This window comes from Nanorana parkeri, unplaced genomic scaffold (genome assembly GCF_000935625.1).
Source record: "Nanorana parkeri isolate BGI_ZX_2015 unplaced genomic scaffold, ASM93562v1 scaffold56, whole genome shotgun sequence".
NCBI lineage: Eukaryota > Metazoa > Chordata > Amphibia > Anura > Dicroglossidae > Nanorana > Nanorana parkeri.
Genome location: NW_017306324.1, coordinates 1,286,135 through 1,305,518, shown reverse-complemented (window position 1 = coordinate 1,305,518; position 19,384 = coordinate 1,286,135). Strand labels below are relative to the sequence as shown.

The 19,384-nt window shown below is 47.0% G+C and overlaps 1 protein-coding gene across 2 annotated transcripts in view; it reads left to right on the top strand.

Annotated features, from left to right (window-relative positions):
- Window positions 1-581, top strand: part of USP19 (ubiquitin specific peptidase 19) — a 78,684-nt gene extending 78,103 nt beyond the window's left edge. For both annotated transcript variants that reach the window (XM_018576104.1, XM_018576103.1), the window contains exon 26: window positions 154-581. In XM_018576104.1, coding sequence (XP_018431606.1) covers window positions 154-288 — 135 coding nt within the window. In that variant the 3' untranslated portion in view covers window positions 289-581. The remainder of the gene's footprint in view (window positions 1-153) is intronic.
- Window positions 582-19,384: the final 18,803 nt, after the last annotated feature.

Sequence of the window (19,384 nt, the reverse complement as noted above, 5' to 3'; positions counted from 1 at the left end):
CCTCTCTCTCTCTCTTCCTCCACCCTCCCCTTCCTCTCTCTCCCCCCACCTCTCTCTCCCCCCTCCTCTCTCTCTCTTTCTCTTTTTATACAGTAGAGTATATTGATGATCAATGGCCTGTATTAATTTAATTTGTTGTCTGCTTGTTCTTAGGGAGTCGGCACCATGGCTTATGGGCCAAACCTAAACTCTGAGGACGCCTCCCAAGTGACCGCGGAAGCCGTTGCAGATCTTTTTCCCTCGGCCGAACCTGCGGCATCTTACAGCAACGTGGAAGACGTTGATTAGCAGACATTAAAGAAAACGAGTGGATCTGTCGTCTCCCCCCCCGGTGTGTTTGTAACATGGAACTACGTGCTGACAATGGTTGTACATAGCTGTTTAAATTAATTTGTTCAATATTTTTTTCTTTTTAAAGGGAGATGTTTTGGCTCCTTTTTGGCGTCACCATAAGCTAACTCCCACCAGTTTATTGTCTTGAACCCGCACGGCATGCAAAGAACGGCATGGTTCTTAGCGCTGCTGTCGGGTTTTACAACACCCATGCACCTTTTTTCTTTGTATTATGATTTGGGACGTTCTGCCCCTTTCTTGCAGTATATACAGCTTCAAACCCCCCCTCCCCCTCCCCCACCCTGATGGGTGTAGATAACCACTCATCACACAGTTCTGTAGTATATCTTTGACGCTAAAACTGCACTCACCGTACCCGCCGTGTATTGAAGTGTATCACCAGAAGATTTAATCTATTCCTCCGAACATGGACAACGACTGAACCACTGCGCTCAAATCGAGGACACTGTAACCATGTGCTATTAGAATGTACCCGACAATAAATAAATTAATTCAAACTGATGTACAAATATATATTTTCTGTTTTTAAAGAATGAATATAATCATTGTTTATATAAGCTTAATTCATTGTTTGCTTTCAAGCTGTAGCAGTAGCTTAGTATGACGGTTCCCTGCAGAAGTATGTGTGTCCCACTCCCAGCATTGATATAGCAGCTCAGCTGAACGGTTTCCCTTCATATTCACATCCGAAATCGGAAGGCTGCAGAGTCACTGCTGGGATATGGGAGATGAGCATCTGAGTAATGGGATGAGGGAGCTGTGCTGATGAGTCACTACTGGCAGGGGGGAGCTGAGCTGCTGGCTAATGGGATAAGGGAGCTAAGCTGATGAGTCAGTACTAGGAGGGGAGAGCTAAGTAATTGAATGGGGTGCTGTGCTCAAGAGACACTACTGGAAGAGGGGAGCTGAGTAACGAGATGGGGGGAGATAAGCTGCGGAGTTCACTACTAGGAAGGAGGAGCTAACCTGCTGAGTAATGGGATGGGGTGGCTGAGCTGCTGAGTTCACTACTGGGAGGGGGTGCTTGGCTGCTGAGTCCCTCCTGAGAAGAGGAAGTAGGGGTAGCTAAGCTCCCTAGTCACTACTGGGAGGGGAGAGGTTGGTGAGATGAGCTCCTGAGTCACTGCTGGAAGAGGGAGCAGGGTGAGCTAAGCTGCAGAGTAATGGGATGGCTGAGTTCACTACCAGGAGGGAGGAGCTGAGTAATGGGATGGGGTAGCTGAGCTGCTGCGTTCACTACTGGGAGGGGGTGCTTGGCTGCTGGGTCCCTCCTGAGAAGAGGAAGAAGGGGTAGCTAAGCTCCATAGTCACTACTGGGAGGGGGTGCTTGGCTGCTGAGTCCCTCCTGAGAAGAGGAAGAAGGGGTAGCTAAGCTCCATGGTCACTACAGGGAGGTGAGAGCTTAGTGAGATGAGCTCCTGAGTCACTGCTGGAAGAGGGAGCAGGGTGAGCTTAGCTGCAGAGTCACTGCAATTGGCTGAATAGAATTGCAGGACAGCACCATTAAACATGAAGTCATTTCAGCCATGTAGCTGTTTGCCTGGAGTTCTGCTATAACTGATTTTCTTTTTTTTTTGTTTCTCCCATACTTGTCATTTTACAATGCAAAGTCTAAAAAGTTGCTTTATAGTTTGTTTTTATTATTGACTTTTGTGTCTTGCCTTTAGTTTTTTATGTAATAAAAAAACACCAAAACCAGTCCAGTTCATTTAAAGACCTTCTGGCAAATATGATGCGATTTAGCTCATGTAGGTATTCCTGGTTATGAAATGATTTCTTCTAAATTGGCCTCAGACTGAAAGTCTCTAACACATCACCTCAGTCCTCCTCAGTACAATGTATTACTCTTGTCCACTGCAAGTCGAGTTGGGGTTTAGGCACTACTGATCGAAGCCAGGTGTGCAGCTGCAGGGGCACAGCGCAAGGCTGACGTGTCATCCAGCAGATGGCGGAGGTGAGCGTGTAAACACTGCGAGCGAATGCAGAAGAGGTGAGGGAATGAGCTGCGCATGATCTGCAGGTGATAAGCGGCCACCAGTGTGTCCCTCCAGGTGTGCAAAGACAGCACGGAGCTCGTGGCCAAATCTCATTCAGCTTTTGGCGTGGAATATGGCATCCCAAGTGAAATGTTTAGGCTCATGGTGCTGCGACTTTCAGCTCTCCTAAAATACAAAGTATGTTAACCTAAATAGATACCAGGGGCACCTTGATCCTTACTGCAACACTTGAGACCTTGTTATTGATGTAAAGATCCTCCTTGGTACTTCTAGTAGACACACACCAGACTTCTACACTATGTTGCCCAAAGTATTGGGCCCTCCCCCCTTCCAAATCATTGGATTCAGGTGTATAAAATCACGCACCTCGGCATGCAGACGCTTCTACAAACATTTGTGAAAGAACGGGTCGCTCTCAGGAGCTCAGTGACTACAAGCGTGGTACCGTGATAGGTTGCCACCTGTGCAGTAAGTCCATCTGTGAAATTTCCTTGCGACTAAATATTCCGCGGTCACCTGTTAGTGGGATTATAACAAAGTGGAAGCAACTGGGAACAACAGCAACTCAGTCATTAAGTGCTAGGCCATGTAAAATGACAGAGCGGGGTCAGCGCATGCTAAATGGGGGCGCAGAAGTCGCCAACTGTCTGCAGAGTCAATAGCTACAGACCTCCAAACTTTGTGTGGCCTTCAGATTGGCCCAACAACAGTGCGTAGAGAGCTTCATGGAATGGGTTTCCATGGCCGAGCAGCTGCATCCAAGCCTTACATCACCAAGTGCAATGCATAGCGTGGGAGGCGGTGGTGTAAAGCACGCCGCCACTGGACTCTAGAGAAGTGGAGACGTGTTCTCTGGAGTGACCAATCACGCTTCTCTGTCTGGCAATCCAATGGACGTGTCTGGGTTTGGTGGTTGCCAGGAGAACGGAACTTGCCTGACTGCATTGTGCCAAGTGTAAAGTTTGTTGGAGGGGGGATTATGGGGCGTCAGCACACCAAGACATTTTGGACAATTTCATGCTCCCAACTTTGTGGGAACAGTTTGGGGACGGTCCCTTCCTGTTCCAACATGACTGCGCACCAGTGCACAAAGCAAGGTCCATAAAGACATAGATGGGGGAGTTTGGGGGGGGAGGAACTTGACTGGCCGCACAGAGTCCTGACCTCAACCCCATAGAACACCTTTGGGATGAATTAGATCGGAGACTGCGAGCCCGGCCTTCTCCCCCAACATCAGTACCTGACCTCACAAATGGTCCAACATTCCCATAGACACACTCCTGAACCTTGTGGACGCCTTCCCAGAATAGTTGAAGTTGTTATAGCAGCAAAGAGCGGAGCCAACTCTCAATATTGAACCCTTCGGACTAAGACTGGGATGCCATTAAATTTCAATCTGCATGTAAAGGTGTCCCAATACTTTTGGCAATATAGTGTATCTCTGTAGAGCAGGAGGTTAGGTTTGCCAAAATTGTCGCAATGTGCGTGGTTGACCAGGCAGGCTTGTTTTCTGTTCAGCGAGACAAGTGAAAATCGCCACTGCAACCTTTTCTGGCACGAAGGAGTCAAAAACCTCAGCAGCAGCAATATTTGGAGCAAGTGGATTTCTTCTCCAATCCATCTTAAGGAGCTTTGTGTTTATTTATACGGCTCATACTGAGCGCTGGAGCCGTGCCAGGCGGCATGAGTGGACAGATATTGTGCGTTCCTGTGTGGATGCCTCCGGTGTGGTATACAGGACCTGCCAAGAGTCTCGTTTATTTTTCTGGACTCCGTTCTCTAGATAGACCAGCAAGGATTCGCCCCAACCTTCAACCCTCTGCGGGTCTCCTGTTCAGGCTCATTAGGCTCATATGAATGAACGTAAATCATATCTAAAGCCAACAGCAGAAAAATAATATTGCAGCTTAGCAATCGTTAGATTTGGCCACCGCATGAACTTTCTCTCTTTTATTCCCACCAGGCGATCCTGCCATTCCCACCCTTCTGATCCTAGAGTGTCCATGCTCATACAACACCCCCGCACTGTACTGGATCAATGGAGGAGAAGTGTTGTCACCCTGGCACAGGAAAACAGAACACCTGGCTATGTAGTCATCAAAGGTAGCTGGGAACCATATAACTGATAAGAGTGCTGCATAGGCAGAGAGCACATGACGTTATTGGCTTCCTGGGCTTCTGTCAGGATCAATAGGTATTTACATAGTAACGTAGGTAAGGTTAAATAAAGAGTGCGTGTGCGTGTATTACACTTGTTGCTCATACCTCAGATGAACGGCTTTTGGATGCGCTGAAGGTTTAAGACTTCCTGAGTCTCTCAATGGATAAGAAGGAACATTGGATTTTTGTACATTCTGTACTGTTCTAGGAGCCATTGAAGGACACCGGTCCCACCCCTCTGCCTTTATAAACATGCTCGTTGTACTAGTGTGGTAAAATCTGAGGCATGTTAATAATAGGAGGGTGTTTCCTCTGACCGGCAGTGCTGTAGGGGAACATGGAGCCGGCTTCCCGTTCGATCAGGAAGCCGGGCAGCGAGTAATGACCTGCCTCCAAGCTTCCTGATTGACTGGGAAGCTGGCTTTCTAGCCAGTCAGCATCGAGCCCGCTGCCCGGCTTCCTGACTGGCCGGGAAGCAGGCTTGATGCTGATTGGCTGGGAAGACGGTTCCCCTGCCAATCACAATCAAGCCGGCCAAACATCATGGAGCCAGCTTCCTAGGCAATCAGAAAGCCAGGCGGCATGTCAGTACCTGCCGCCTGACTTCCTGATTGCCCGGGAAGCCGACTCCATGCCAGTAGAAGCACCGGAAACGGTGCTCAGTATTGGCGCGTACTGAAAGCAAAATATCTGTACTTGTACTCGATACTGAAAAAACGGTATCGGTGCATCCCTACTTTTTAACATGGTGTCATACTGTAACAGTGTCTCATACCTCAGATTCTAGCTACACACAGCTCGCACCAGAGTCATCAGCAGCCCTCAAAGATGAGTTATGGATGGAAGAGGCAGTTAGAAGCACTTGTGATCTATCCCTTGAAGCTGCGAGTGAAGCAGAACTTATTAGCTTAGTTCCACGCCGCCATCCACGAGCGAGGCAGCGAAAGCAATCACAGGCATGACATTAGAAAAGTCTCCGGGATTGCATGAGATTGCGACGGAAATTCTTATATAATTGATGAAATTCACCTCTCAGCACTTCAAAGTTCACCCTTTCCTTGTCATTTTTCAATACCTGCGGACCATTTAGGCTTGGTTGGTTAAAACAAACCAGTGCTTTGTCCATGCAGGGCATAGCGACAGGTTCACTTTAATCCCCTGCAGCGTATATTCACACCTTTCATCCGCTGGGCCCAAAGAAACATATTTGGTACTGTCACATGGACGCGGGAAGAGTTCATATACCCTATGAATGCTCCACGTGGAGCAAACCGTGGTTTACATGGAGCACTTTTTTTGCAGATACAACCTCCGTCCCTTCCAGCTATCAATTTTTAAGTGTAAGCTAATGTCGGCTCCGGTGCAGTGCAGTTTACAATACTGGGATCTGTTACGTTATCAGTGCCCATCTAATGGCTGAAGATGAAGCTGATGGAGCGTGGAACTCGCATCACTGGAGGAGGAAACATTGAAAGGTAAGTCTGACCTAAGGTGCAAGTATGCTGTAGATTGTTGATCCAAGCAACCAATATCCGGTTGCTTTTGTGGATCTGGTTGCCATTTTTATCCTGGTACAGAAAATTGGGGCCATACTTCATAAGGGTTTTTTTCCACCCAGACAAATATGCAACATACAGGCTCAGCCAGCAATGCCAAAAGTAGATATCGTCCACAAAGTGCAGTTATTAATGATGTCTGATCAGTGAAATATGAAGTCCGGTTGTTGCGAGTTGTCACATTTTGCTCATTGCTTTTTGCCTTAAAGCTGACCTTTACACTCAAAAGTCAAATTCTACCAATGCATCCCTCTCTGTATGATGATTAATAATAACACAGACATGTCAGGTGTAAAATGCTGTGAAATACTGACACCTGCAGAGCATTCACTTCCTGCTTTGAAATGGCAAAATGACCAGTTTGCCAAAGCAATGGCACTGGGGATTGCCTTGTCTTCAGCAGAGCATTGGTGGGAAATCTCATCTGTAATCTCACGAGATCTCAGGGAAAGGCACTTTCCTCCCCTGAGATGATGTGCATGGTCACATGTCTATTCACATCCAGGTAGTAAACGGAGAGCTAGAAATCTGCCCTTAGTAAACATGGCCCCTGTCAAAAGAATGGGGAAGAAAAGAGAAATATGGTTTGCAAAGAATACAAAGTCGGCAATTATCTAGAAGTATGCGTGTGTAGATTGTCATTACTAAGCATTGCTAAAAGCGTGGTTGTTGTTATTTTATAGATATGAGTAAAGGCCGGCTTTAACTGATAGGTAGTAAGTACATTGTCCACAGGGACAGGAGGACATAGCTGAAAGTTATAAGGCAACCCGAGAATCATACGTCATCTCACCTCTAGGGGGCAGCGCCTGAGTCAAAACCCTCACTGGAAATAATGGTCCTGTCTCATTACTACTTAAACTCATTATTTTTTAAATAAATTATTATTTATTATTATTGATATTATTATTATTATTATTACTACATACAAATCTCCTCAATAAAGCAGTCGCAGTGACTGGATAAAGGTCAAACTGTAATTAGAAGGCAATAAATAGTAATATACGATCAGCTTCCCAGCAACACAAATCTTATCTTGGGTTCCTTCCTCCTTAGGCTTCTGGTAAGCACGCTTCCTGCTCCACGCTGCAGATTCACAGCATTGCTCTTCTGCGCCGATTGCCTGCAAATAACAGCTGACCTTTGCGTCTGTATTGTCTGTATTGTCTTTGTTTTTGGTGCAAATGTGAATGTTTCATGCTTTTTCATACTCGGTCATTAAAGTCTATGGAGCCATAAAAATGTGTTGATGCACCAAAAAAACACTTGTATTATTTTTGCTCAGATGCTCCAGTGTCCTTCCCCAGCTGGAGATGATGTTGTCAGGCTGCTGCAAGCAGAAGGAAGCATTTCCTCAGTCTCCCCTCACTCATTTGAATATTGCCAAAACAAACGTGGAGTCCAAGTTATCTTCTGGCTGAATTTTTGGGTAAACCTTGCTGGGTAATGGGCGTCCTTTCACTCATCTGCCGGCAATTGCTGTCCATGGTGCTGAAGCTGTCCACAACGTTTCAGCACCAAGAAGTCAATTGTTGGTGAAATGTTTTTTCTTAAAAACAAAAGTGCTAACAACCCTAGAGTCCATGTATTTTTGGATGTAGAGTAGGTGTTGAGGTCCAGGTGTCTACAAACATTTGGCCAAATAATGTTGCGTTGAGTAGAGATAGATTGATCATAATTGAAGCAATGCGCAATCATTAGAGATTGATCGCTGCCACATGCTACTCATGTTCTTCACTCCATGGGAATCCAACCAATCGTTGCTCCTAGTGCTTAATCGCAAGCGATTTTCATCCCCCGACCACCCTACTATAAATTGTATGTGTGCTCTTAGCCTAAAGCGTGCCGCCAAACTGTTGCCATGAGATTGAAAGTGCTCAATTGTGTAAAAGTTCTTTGTATGCTGTAACATCAACAGAACCCTTCCCTGGAAACACTTGAACTCCATATTTTTGAGGGGTGTCCATATAATTGTGGCTTTATAGTAGATGTTGAGGTCCAGGTCTCTACAAATGTTTGGCCAAATAATGTTGCCTTCAGTAGAGGTAGATTGCTCCCAATTGGAGCGTTGCGCAATCATTAGATTAGATCAAGAGATTGATCGCTGCAACGCTCTTCTTGTGTGTTCCCTTACCCCATGGGGATACAACCCATCGCTGCTCCTAGTGATTAATTGCTAATGATTTTCATCCCCCGACCACCCTACTATAAATTTCCTGTGTGCTCTTAGCCTAAAGCCGGCTGCCAAACTATTGCCATGAGGTTGGAAGTGCTCAATTGTGTAAAATGTCTTTGTATGCTCTATCAACAGAACCCTTCACTGGAAACACTTGAACTCCATATTTTTAAAGGGATTCAATATATTTTTTAGGATGCACCGATACCAAGTACAGTACATGGTACAAATACAAGTACAAGTACAGATACTTTTCCAGCTTCAAGACCAGACTAGAGAAAGACTCAAAACTCAGGAGGCAGCTGTCATTTGTAAGGAGCACACGGAGCTCCGGGGATTTGTGCATCTCTGTTTTCATGTACGATTTGTTATATATAAAAATATATATTCGGGATGCACCGATAACTTTTTTTCCAGACCAAGTGCAAGTACCGATACTTGTCCAAGTACTCACAGATACAAGTACTGATACATTTTTGTTTATTGTCATGTGACAGTTTTTCTAAAACAATACAGACTAATGATTTCAGGACAGTGGTGGAGCGCCACAGCCAGGTCCCAGCTGCAACCTCTGCAACCCTGGTAGTTCTCGTTAGACATGTACGATTCGTTTCGCTCTGAATCAAAATTCGTACGAATTTCCAAATCCCAATGCATCCAAATGTGTCCGAATCTGAATTTCCGTTTCTGAATTTCGGATCCCATCCGAATTGTGTTCAAAAATGAAACTGTATCTGACATGTGACTTTTTTGGCCAATCAGATGCGTTTTGTGGTTTAATGCATCCGAATGGGTCTGAACACGAATTTTTGTTATGGCAACATGGGAGCCAATGGCATCACAAGAAGGGTGCGGGGGGTGCGGCCCGCACCCGGGTGCCACCATTAGAGGGGTGACTCCAAAATGACTGATAGTCATTTTGGTGTCACCCCAAATGAAATTTCGGGCACTCGATCACGGACCGAGAGCCCAACAGTGTCAGGAGAGAGAAGGGCACCCAGCGGCATACCTTATCCTGCCGGGTGAACGTCCCCTCTTCTCTCATCAAAAAGACAACTGCGCTTGCGCGATTACATCATCGCGCACGCAACGTCACGCACATGCGCGATGATGTCACAGCGGGGTGTCACCTAGTCTCCGCCCCCCCGTGGGACACCCAGCCTTGGGATGGCCCTGATGGGAGCCATATACATTATATACATATAATACTAATGCTGAGGCTCCCAGACCCGAATGGCATTCAGGATCCGAATTTCCGAATTGCATTGGGGAGCTCCTGAATGGCGTTTGGTTCTGGGAGCCTCAGCTCTAGTAATATATGTATATGTCTCCCAGACCCGCATGCCATTTGGGAATCCCGAAATAACGAAATATCCGAAGCACATTTTTCGGAGGCTTACATGTCTAGTTCATGTGAGAATGCCAAGTATTGGCTCTGGTATCTGAACATTCCTAATATTTTTGGCCGTATAGTAGGTGTTGAGTTCCAGGTGTCTACAAACGTTTGGCCAAATAATGTTGCGTTGAATAGAAATAATTTGCTCACAATTGGACCATTGCCCGATCATTAGAGATTGACTTGTGTTCCTCACTCCATGGGGATCCAACCGATTGCTGCTCCTAGTGCTTAACGATTTTCGGCGCCCGACCACCCTACTATTGATGGTGATAGCAACATTAGCAACAAACTCTTTATGGTTAACTCCATAACAAAGACTAGAGGCCACCATCTAACATTGGTGGAGAAAAAATCTCAGCACACGGGACGCAGGGGCTTCTTCTCAGTTAGAGCGGTTAGGGTCTGGAACCCGCTGCCACAAGCAGTGATTTCAGCTAAGAATGTGGAATCATTCAAAAAGTTTTTGAACGATTTCCTTAGAGACCGTAACATACAGGCGTACAGGTATACTAAGGCTGGGTTCACACCTGGACGTTTTTCAGCGCTGATCGAAGCGCTGAAAAACGCTCAAGAAGTGAAATCCTATTAATCCCTATAGGCATGGTTCCCACCCGGACGTATTTTAGCCCGTTTTGTCGCGCTGAAAAACGCCCTACGCGCGAAAAAGTACTTGAGCTTCTTTTTCGCGCATAGGGGCAGATTTCAGCGCGTATCCATTGGTATTCCTGAGTGTGGCTCGGGGTAATTTTCTGTACCACAGCGGTAACCCCGAGCCACACTCGTAATACAGCGTAGGTCTTGTCCGCGATCACCGCTGTGTCCTGCGGCCGCTGCCGGCATCCGGAATCCGGGTTCCGTCCCTTGCGAGCGTCCGCGTCGCAGGGGGGCGGAACCGGCGGGAAGTTTAAAAGTAAAAAAAAAATACGAAGAACAGATAGAGAAAAAAAGGAGAAAAAAAATGATACCGCCAGGGAGGTTAAAAAACGTGCGTCGAACGCGCGTTTCATTGGACAAAAAAACGTGCTTCAAATGCAAGGGCAAAAACGCGCATAAAACGTGCTTATTAGGAACGCCCGGTTGTCAACCCAGCCTGAAGAACAAGATCACACATGGACTCATACACACGCACACACCAGCAGAACCATATACATACACGCAATAGGTTGGACTTGATGGACTTATGTCTTTATTCAACCTCCAATAGAACTATAGAATGTCTGCGTGGTCTTAGCCTAAATCCTGCCGGACAAAGCTGCCAATGCAGCCTGCAAGGGGTAAATGGATGGACGGTGGATGCTGGAAAAGAGGAAAGCTTGGCAGGTGCATCTTCTGCCTCTGTTGATGCTATTATACCAGCAGAGGCCGCCGACCAATCAGGAGGCGGATGGGTCTCTATTTCCATTCTTTATTTGGAGACGGAGAGCTCAGTGCTTGTGAGTCACCGAGTGTGATGGAGATCGCTCCTACACAAAGCCCCATCTTCCGTCTCTGAACCAGCTCTCCTCTGCAGCTGGCCGCTCGCTGACGCTTCCTTCCCGCATTCTGTAACTTCATCAATGCGGTTCTTCAGACTCACCTTCAAGTGTTTTGTGGATTGCTTAGACGCTTACGTTTGGTACCGTACTACGTAACCGTGTTCATTAATGCGAATGGGGATTTGTCCATCAATGTGTGAAAGGATATCGTACAGGGAGGGAGGGAGGAGGGGGAAGGGGGGAGGTAGGGGACGTGGCTTGGAAAGGCTTGACAGTTTTACGATGGCGAGCACCGCGCACAATTTGTAGCCGGTACCAATTTCCGCATAAGTGCCGCGCGTCCGTGTGGAATGACAGCATCGCTGCTCGGCGTGGGCTCTGCAGTCATATGATAGACCTGCTTACGTCTGATCAGACACGTAGCGAGCAGGGAGCTTCATTCAAGGCATCGGAGGATGCAGACTTGTCTGATGACGCTTTTTTTTTTGCGTCGCGTCATCCTGCAGGCTTATATATCATAGCCGCTGTGGATGGCAAATCAAAAGTGCTCCCCCTCTCTCCGAGCTGACATTTTAGTTGTCTTGACAGCATACGTACAGATTATTAGAGCACAAAGGAGCGCCCTTCCCCCGACGCGTAGTCAGCACCATCTTTAAATTGCTTTCTGTGATATGGTCTGATGTTGGCGTGTTCCTATGTGAATCAATATCGAGGTGACAATGTATTCGTTCATACAGGAAAAGGAAACAATGTATCAATCGGGCAACCTCTAGGTGCCCTTAGGCAAAGGCGGAACGCATCGGCGCTTTTTCAGGGCTTGTTCACACCAGATCCAGACCCGAACGTTTTTTTGTCTGGTCCCGAAACGCATCCCCATTCATTCCTATGGCAAAAAGTGCGGCTGGGCACATGCCTGCGTTTTCCAGAATCTGGCCCGGAGATGGCGTGAGCTACTGAGCACCTGCTACGATCCGCCACCGGCCGCATCAAAAGCCACGGGCATGGTCTATAATTAAATGTACACAGACGTATTCGCTTCTCTGGTCTATATATAGCGCTGACCCTTTCTGCGGAGGGCACCGAACTACTCGCACCAGTCCCTGTCTGCATGTCCCCACCGCACTCACACATACAAACACACGCTAGAGGCAATTTGGGGCGAAGCCAAAACAACAGCCCGCAGCATGATCATAAATTCCAGAAGTCATTATAGTAAAGTTATATGAGGACAGCGGGGTCGTAAGATACATACGGGGGTCTGCTGGGCTCCTGAAAATGCTAGCTGTCTGGCTGTCATGCTGATCCTCTAGCTTCAGTGATTTCTGAGTGGCGGCCTTATTCCGATGTCGCCGGCTTTCTGCCAGATCAGGAAGCCAGAGACAGTCAGGGAGCATCCTAACAAGGGGGTCAGCACTGGCTGCCGGTAGACTTCTCTCATGTGTATGGATTGTATGATGCATGCGTGCTGATAACTGGACGGTGATGATGGCGTCACTTTGTATGGAAACGATGCATCTGCAGAGAAGGGACATCGCCGGAGTCACATGACTGACGGCGAAGGGTTCTATGACGGAATGATCGAATGTTATAGGCAACCTTAGCCCACCAGCTGTGCCAAAACTACAAACACCATCAAGTCTTTACCTCTGGGGGTCATGCCTGTGGCTGTCAGTCTTGCAATGCCTCTTGGGAGTTGTAGTTCTACAACAGCTGGAGTGCCGAGGTTGCCCACCCCTGCTATAGAAGATGACGCAGCTGTAGATTGGAGCTGCCTCATGTTGGACTTTATTAGTAACAGATGATTGGCTGGATCTTATTCTGATATTTACCGTTTCATTTGTTTTCAATGTATTGATCATGGAGCGTCCTCCAGCACGGGGTTATAATAGTATACAGTGAAGGGGGATGTGCGTAGGAGGCTGTACAATGACTCCACACACTAAAAGATCCTAAATAAATCCTGCAATCCCATTGGCTGCCGCTGGGAGGGATGATGCGGATTTGTGCAATCACAACCCTCGTGTTACAAATGATTCTCTTCCCCGATTTCCCCAAAATTAGATGAATTAGGAAAAAAAAAAAACAAGTCACGTAGTAATCCTGCAATGAGGGGAAGAAGGGTAACACATGCAGAAGTACATTGAATATGGATGGATTTGATTGATTGATTGATATTCTTTGATGTCTGCTTGACAAGTGATACTATTATTACTTTATGCAGCTTCATGCACTTTTCACAGTCAGATTGGATAATATGTGACTATGTGAGATAAAAAATTCAGTGTACCCTTAGGGCAGGTTCTGCTCCAGTTCTGGTCCGGAAAATGGTGTGAACCGGCTCCCAGTTCCAGTGCATTCCAGACCAGACAAAAGGAGACGTGCAGTACTTTTCTGGTCTGGTCTGGAACGGACTGGGCTGGTGTGAACAGAGGTCAGAAATAGCATAGGGATACATTAGGATGCATTTTGGGTCCGGAAACAATCTGGTCTGGTCTGGTCTGGAGATGATCTGGATGTGGTGTGAATGGGCCTTAATGCAGAGCTGCGGTCAGGCTGGGGTAGGGTTGCCACCTGTCCAGGATTCACCCGGACAGTCCAGGTTTTGAATGCTCTGTTCGGGTTTCATGGCAGCAGAAACCCGGACACAAGATATCAGGCAAACAGGGGCAAGCAAAAGTAAGATAGGGGCTACTGGCCCCCCATCGAAAATAGTCTCAACTGTGATATTTACAGATGAACATGCCACGGCTCATTCCCCCCAAAAAATGTCTGCGCATCACTAGAGTGTTCGGGTTTCACTTGAAGAAAAAGTGGCAACCCTAGGCTGGGGACGGTCAGATATTTACATAAAATGAAGTTTAATCTGCTTATATTTTGCTTTCCCTAATTCCTCCCCCCACCCCACCCCCCTCCATTAACATGCCAAAATCTTTCTTTTTCCATCACATACTTCCTTATTTTAGACCCAGTGACATCATCACAGGTCCCTGAGCTTCTCTTTGCAATGCAGGCAGATCATGGCTGGTTGGAGGGGCGGCAGGTCGCTGTAGATAGCTTCCTGAAAACATCACAGCACCCTGCATCAGTACTCCTCTCAAGAGACCGCCTGATAAAAGCTGGGAGAAGTTATGCAACTTTTGAAATTCCTTAATGGGCGGGTGTCAGTCTGGAGGAGGGGGCACTCCTGGGCAGGCGGCAGTTGCATGCAGACCCCCTGAGTAATGCCCACATCTGTTTGGCTGGCTCCATGCTGATTGGCTGGGAAGTCGGCTTCCCGGCCAATCAGCATGGAGCCGGTTTCAGGAAGCCTGGCCACGAGTCATTACCTGCGGCTCGGCTTCCTGATTGCCCGGGAAGCCAGCTCCATGTTCGCTCGCAGCACTGCAGTATCAGGGGTAAGTACCGAAGCATTTGGGCGAGTACAAGTACTCGCCCACATACTCGGTATCGGTGCATCCCTAGTGTCAAGGCTCCGCCCCCACTCTGGACGCACTGAAGGATGCAGCAAAGAGCAGTGCCATGTAATGCTCTCTGGGGCATTTAGGATGTGAGGAGGTCACATGCTGCCCCATACCCAGAATCACCAGGTATTATATGCTGGTTTAGGTACAGGCAGGGGGGGAAATGCCGGAGGGGTAATTATCAGTGGGTTATTGGGGGGGAAGGGGACCTTTTCACAGACATGGTCACTTTCCCCTGACAGCGGCCCTTTAAGATTGGAGGGAGCTACCAGAAGCAGCCAATGGGAATCTTCCTTACATTTTCAAACCTATCCATAAAAATTCTAAACTTGAACCTAATTGGTTGCAATGAAGAACACACTTTACTCTGCTTTCATCTACAACCCCAGGTGGAGTGTCAGCTCCTAAGCCAAGGAATAATTAACACTGTACAAGAGAGCTCTGGCTTTCCTGGACGGGCCATTCCACGTCTAGTCACCTTCAGACCCCTTAGCTTGCGTCTAGTCACCACTTAAAATTGGAAGAGACTAAACGTTAAGCTGAAACCTTTGAAACGCCGCCAACGCTAATGTTATTCATTGATTTCCATTAAAGGAGCTCAGGGTATTGGCAGGACCCCAATAGGTGCCGTCTCTGGAGCAACGCTTGGAAAGAGGACCGGGGGGGGCCGAGGGGTGGGCCGGTGGCCCGGCTGGCATGTGACTTGTAGAGACAGAGGGAAATTTAACCCTTTCCTGCTCACAAGCTGAAACTCAAGACGCTTATGGTTTCAACAGAGCAAGGGACAACGCTCAAAGTTCCATAACCCTCGGCAACCAATCAGCGGCTAACTTATTAATATAAAACTTTGCCTTGGTATAAATATATATATACTGTGTATGTATGTATGTATATATATATTTTTTTTAATTATTATTATTTATTTATTTTTTCTTTTTATTTTTTCTTTTATGTAAATGAGAAGATTTTGTAGGAAACAAATGTAATTGTGTTTAATCATTTTACACTCCAAGAATATGAGTGAGCAGCTAATTGCAGATGACACATTCACTGCCCTGGAAGAAGGTTTTAGTGTATTTTACAAGGGTGTTGGTAAGCCAGCCCCCAATATCAGATAAGCCCCGCCTTAACTAGCTTAGCCACGCCTCTTTGTCTTTGACTTCGGCTTTTTTGGTGTATGGATGTTGTAGGGAAGACTTTGTCACACCTAACAGCCCAACAGGCTACACTGCTAATGCTACTATGACAAAAGGCAACCGGTATGGAAGCATGGAAGCCTAGAATAAGAAATGTATGGTATTATCTAAACATATTTTATTGAGTGTAAGGTTACCGGATTTTCAAAATTAAATCCGGGGACAACCTACTGACCCACCTACTTGTAAGCCCACATCCATAAAACCCAGAACCCCCATTTGTAACCACACCCACAAAACCACAACCCCATATTTTTAGCATGAAACAATTGGTCACAGACTTCTGACAGAGGAAGCAGACATTTAAGATGTAAAGACAAAGTGACCTGGGCACTATAAGGAGCAAATCATGCGTGTGGTCAAATTGTGCCAACAGTGGGAGCGGCTGAAGATGCATGGTTCAATAAATCCGACTTCACTATGGGTCAAGCATGTGCAACTCATAGAGTGCAGGGATCAGGAGTGTGTAACGCACGGACCTCAGGGATCAGGAGTGTGTAACGCACGGACCTCAGGCATCAGGAGTGTGTAACGCACGGACCTCAGGGGTCAGGAGTGTGTAACGCAGAACACAGGGGTCAAGAGAGGATGGAGCAGAGAGCAGGGGTCATCGTTAGGAAGCACATGGAGCAAAGGGGTCATGCGTAGGGGATAGTAGCAAGTAACACAGAGTTCAGAACTTAGTAGTAAGTGATTCAGGGTTCAGTAGTACCGCAGGGTTCAGGGGTCAGTAGTAAGTAACGCAGGGTCCTACAGGCAGCTGTCACAGCATGTACAAAACTGGCTGCATGTGACTGCAGTTCACTGCCTGGGGATGTTTGTTTCCCAGGGACAGACTTTTCGGGGACTAATGGTAACCTTAATTTAGTGCTTTATAAGTTTGTTTCATTCTAGAAAAAAAATATAAAAAGAATAATTACATTTCCTTTCAGTTAGTAAACTAGAATTAGGACCGAATATATCATAGCGGGAGAGAGCAGATTACACAGACCACATTAGGGTCAGGTGACATGAAAGTAAACGTTTCCAACGCGTTCCGGGATCCAAAACGCACACCCCCTTGATCAGGGCTTAATGAGAGGGATCGTGTATGTGGAGTACAATCCCTGTGGGAGGATCTGTCACTTCCTGTCCCGGAAGAAACAACAGTGATGAGAAATCTCCTCAAAGTAAGAGAAATTTCCCTCTGGTGTAGTTGTCACCGGAGCAGGTGGAACATTTACCCTCCCCTCTTGCTCTGGTGATGACTGTATATTTATGGATTTCCTGGTGCCGACATGGCAGCATACCTGTGGTTGAAGCTCCTCCCCCTTCAACCCCCAGGACCAGTATCTCTATAAATTGATTGGCCTCTACTCCCTTCTCCCTTCTACCTCTCTGTAATAAATTTTTGTTGCATTTCCCTCCCGTGTGGCTAGTTATTGAACCACAGGTATGCTGCCAAAGGAAAATTACCGAAAGGTAAGTATACAATTTTCCGTATTCCTGGTGCCTTGACATGGCAGCATACATGTCTCCCACCCAATGCGTCTTGGTCTATTTACTAGAAGGGAGAAGGGAGTAGAGGCCAATCAATTTATAGAGATACTGGTCCTGAGGGTCCTGGTGGTTAAATCTAACCAGTGGAGACGCTGACAATACAAACATGACAGAAGGTCTGACCCTTCCCGTCTCTATACAAAGTAACTAATCATGTTTCACCTTCACACGCACTTTAAGGTGATTTCGGGTTACAATGGGCCTTCTGTGGGTCCTGAGGGATACAAAACCTGTTGTTGTTCCTGAACCTGTTGTGGCGGAAACCTCGTCAGCCTCCTTATTTCATTTGTTGTTTTCACACAAAGAAAAGAGACATTGAAATAAAAAATGTGAAGTCGTAGTGCAGAAATAACGATCGAATATAAAAGAAAAGAAAAGCAAAAAACACAAAATAAACGAAACTCCCCGAAATACTCCCCATTTCTCCCCTAAAAAATCCCAATAAAGAAAAGGAAACATTGTCTTCCTTTCTCATTGTCTAGGAAGCTGAATGTGAGAAATTAAGACGTTTTCTCTATATCAGAATTGGTCATTTTGTTGCAAAATCAATTTTTCCAAATTCTCTACATTCACCTTTATTAGCAGTGTCCTGACAGACTTTCCCTTTTTTCCAGCATTGCCCTTTACCTCGCCCGGGATTGCCCTTTACCTTGCCCAGCATTGCCCGTTACCTCACCCGTCATTACCCTTTACCTTGCCTGGCATTGTTCTTTTTCCTTGCCTGGCATTGTCCTTTACCTCACCTGGCAAGGCCCTTTAACTCGCCTGTCATTGCCCTTTACCTCATCCAGCATTGCCCTTTACCTTGCCCGGCATTGCCCTTTACCTCATCCGGCATTGCCTTTTACCTTGCCTGGCATTGCCCATTACCTTGCCTGGCATTGCCCTTTACCTTGCCCGGCATTGCCCTTTACCTTGCCCGGCACTGCCCTTTACCTCATCCGACATTGCCCTTTACCTCATCCGACATTGCCCTTTACCTCACCTGGCACTGCCCTTTAGCTCATCTGGCATTGCACTTTACCTCGCCCGACATTGCCCTTTATCTTGCCCGGCATTGCCCTTTACCTCACCTATCATTGCCCTTTACCTCACCCGGCATTGCCCTTTACCTCACCCGGCATTGCCCTTTACCTCATCCAGCATTGCCCTTTACCTCGCCCGTCATTGCCTTTATCTCGCCTGGCGTTGCCCTTTACCTCATCCAGCATTGCCCTATACCTCGCACGGTATTGCCCTTTACCTCGTCTGGCATTGCCCTTTACCTCACCTGGCATTGCCCTTCACCTCGCCCGGCACGAGGAAAGTCCACGTGTAATCAGCTCCGGTAAACACAAGACTCTTCCAATGTTGGCACAACAGAAAAGTTTAATCTCTGCTTAGCTAAATACAACGTCTTTGTTCAGCGGGCTGGCAGGACCCGGAATGTCTGCCACATCATTGCCCTTTACCTCACCCGGCATTGCCCTTTACCTCATCCAGCATTGCCCTTTACCTCATCCAGCATTGCCCTTTACCTCATCCAGCATTGCCCTTTACCTCGCCCGTCATTGCCTTTATCTCGCCTGGCGTTGCCCTTTACCTCATCCAGCATTGCCCTATACCTCGCACGGTATTGCCCTTTACCTCGTCTGGCATTGCCCTTTACCTCACCTGGCATTGCCCTTCACCTCGCCCGGCACGAGGAAAGTCCACGTGTAATCAGCTCCGGTAAACACAAGACTCTTCCAATGTTGGCACAACAGAAAAGTTTAATCTCTGCTTAGCTAAATACAACGTCTTTGTTCAGCGGGCTGGCAGGACCCGGAATGTCTGCCACACACTGGCACTGCGCAGTCACAGGATGGGCACAATGACGCCATTTAGTAACGTCTCCGCATTGTTTGGGGTAAACAGTCCAATATTGTGTCTGCCTCACGTACAGGGAAAGAGATAACGCCGGAGCAGAGCAAACCGGTCTTATGTTACTTGTCATTGCTTGTGTGCCATTGCTGACATATGAATGGAAGACGCAATGAATACTGCCCGGGGTCCTGAGTTCACTCTTCAGCAGGGGACCCACTCATGGCTG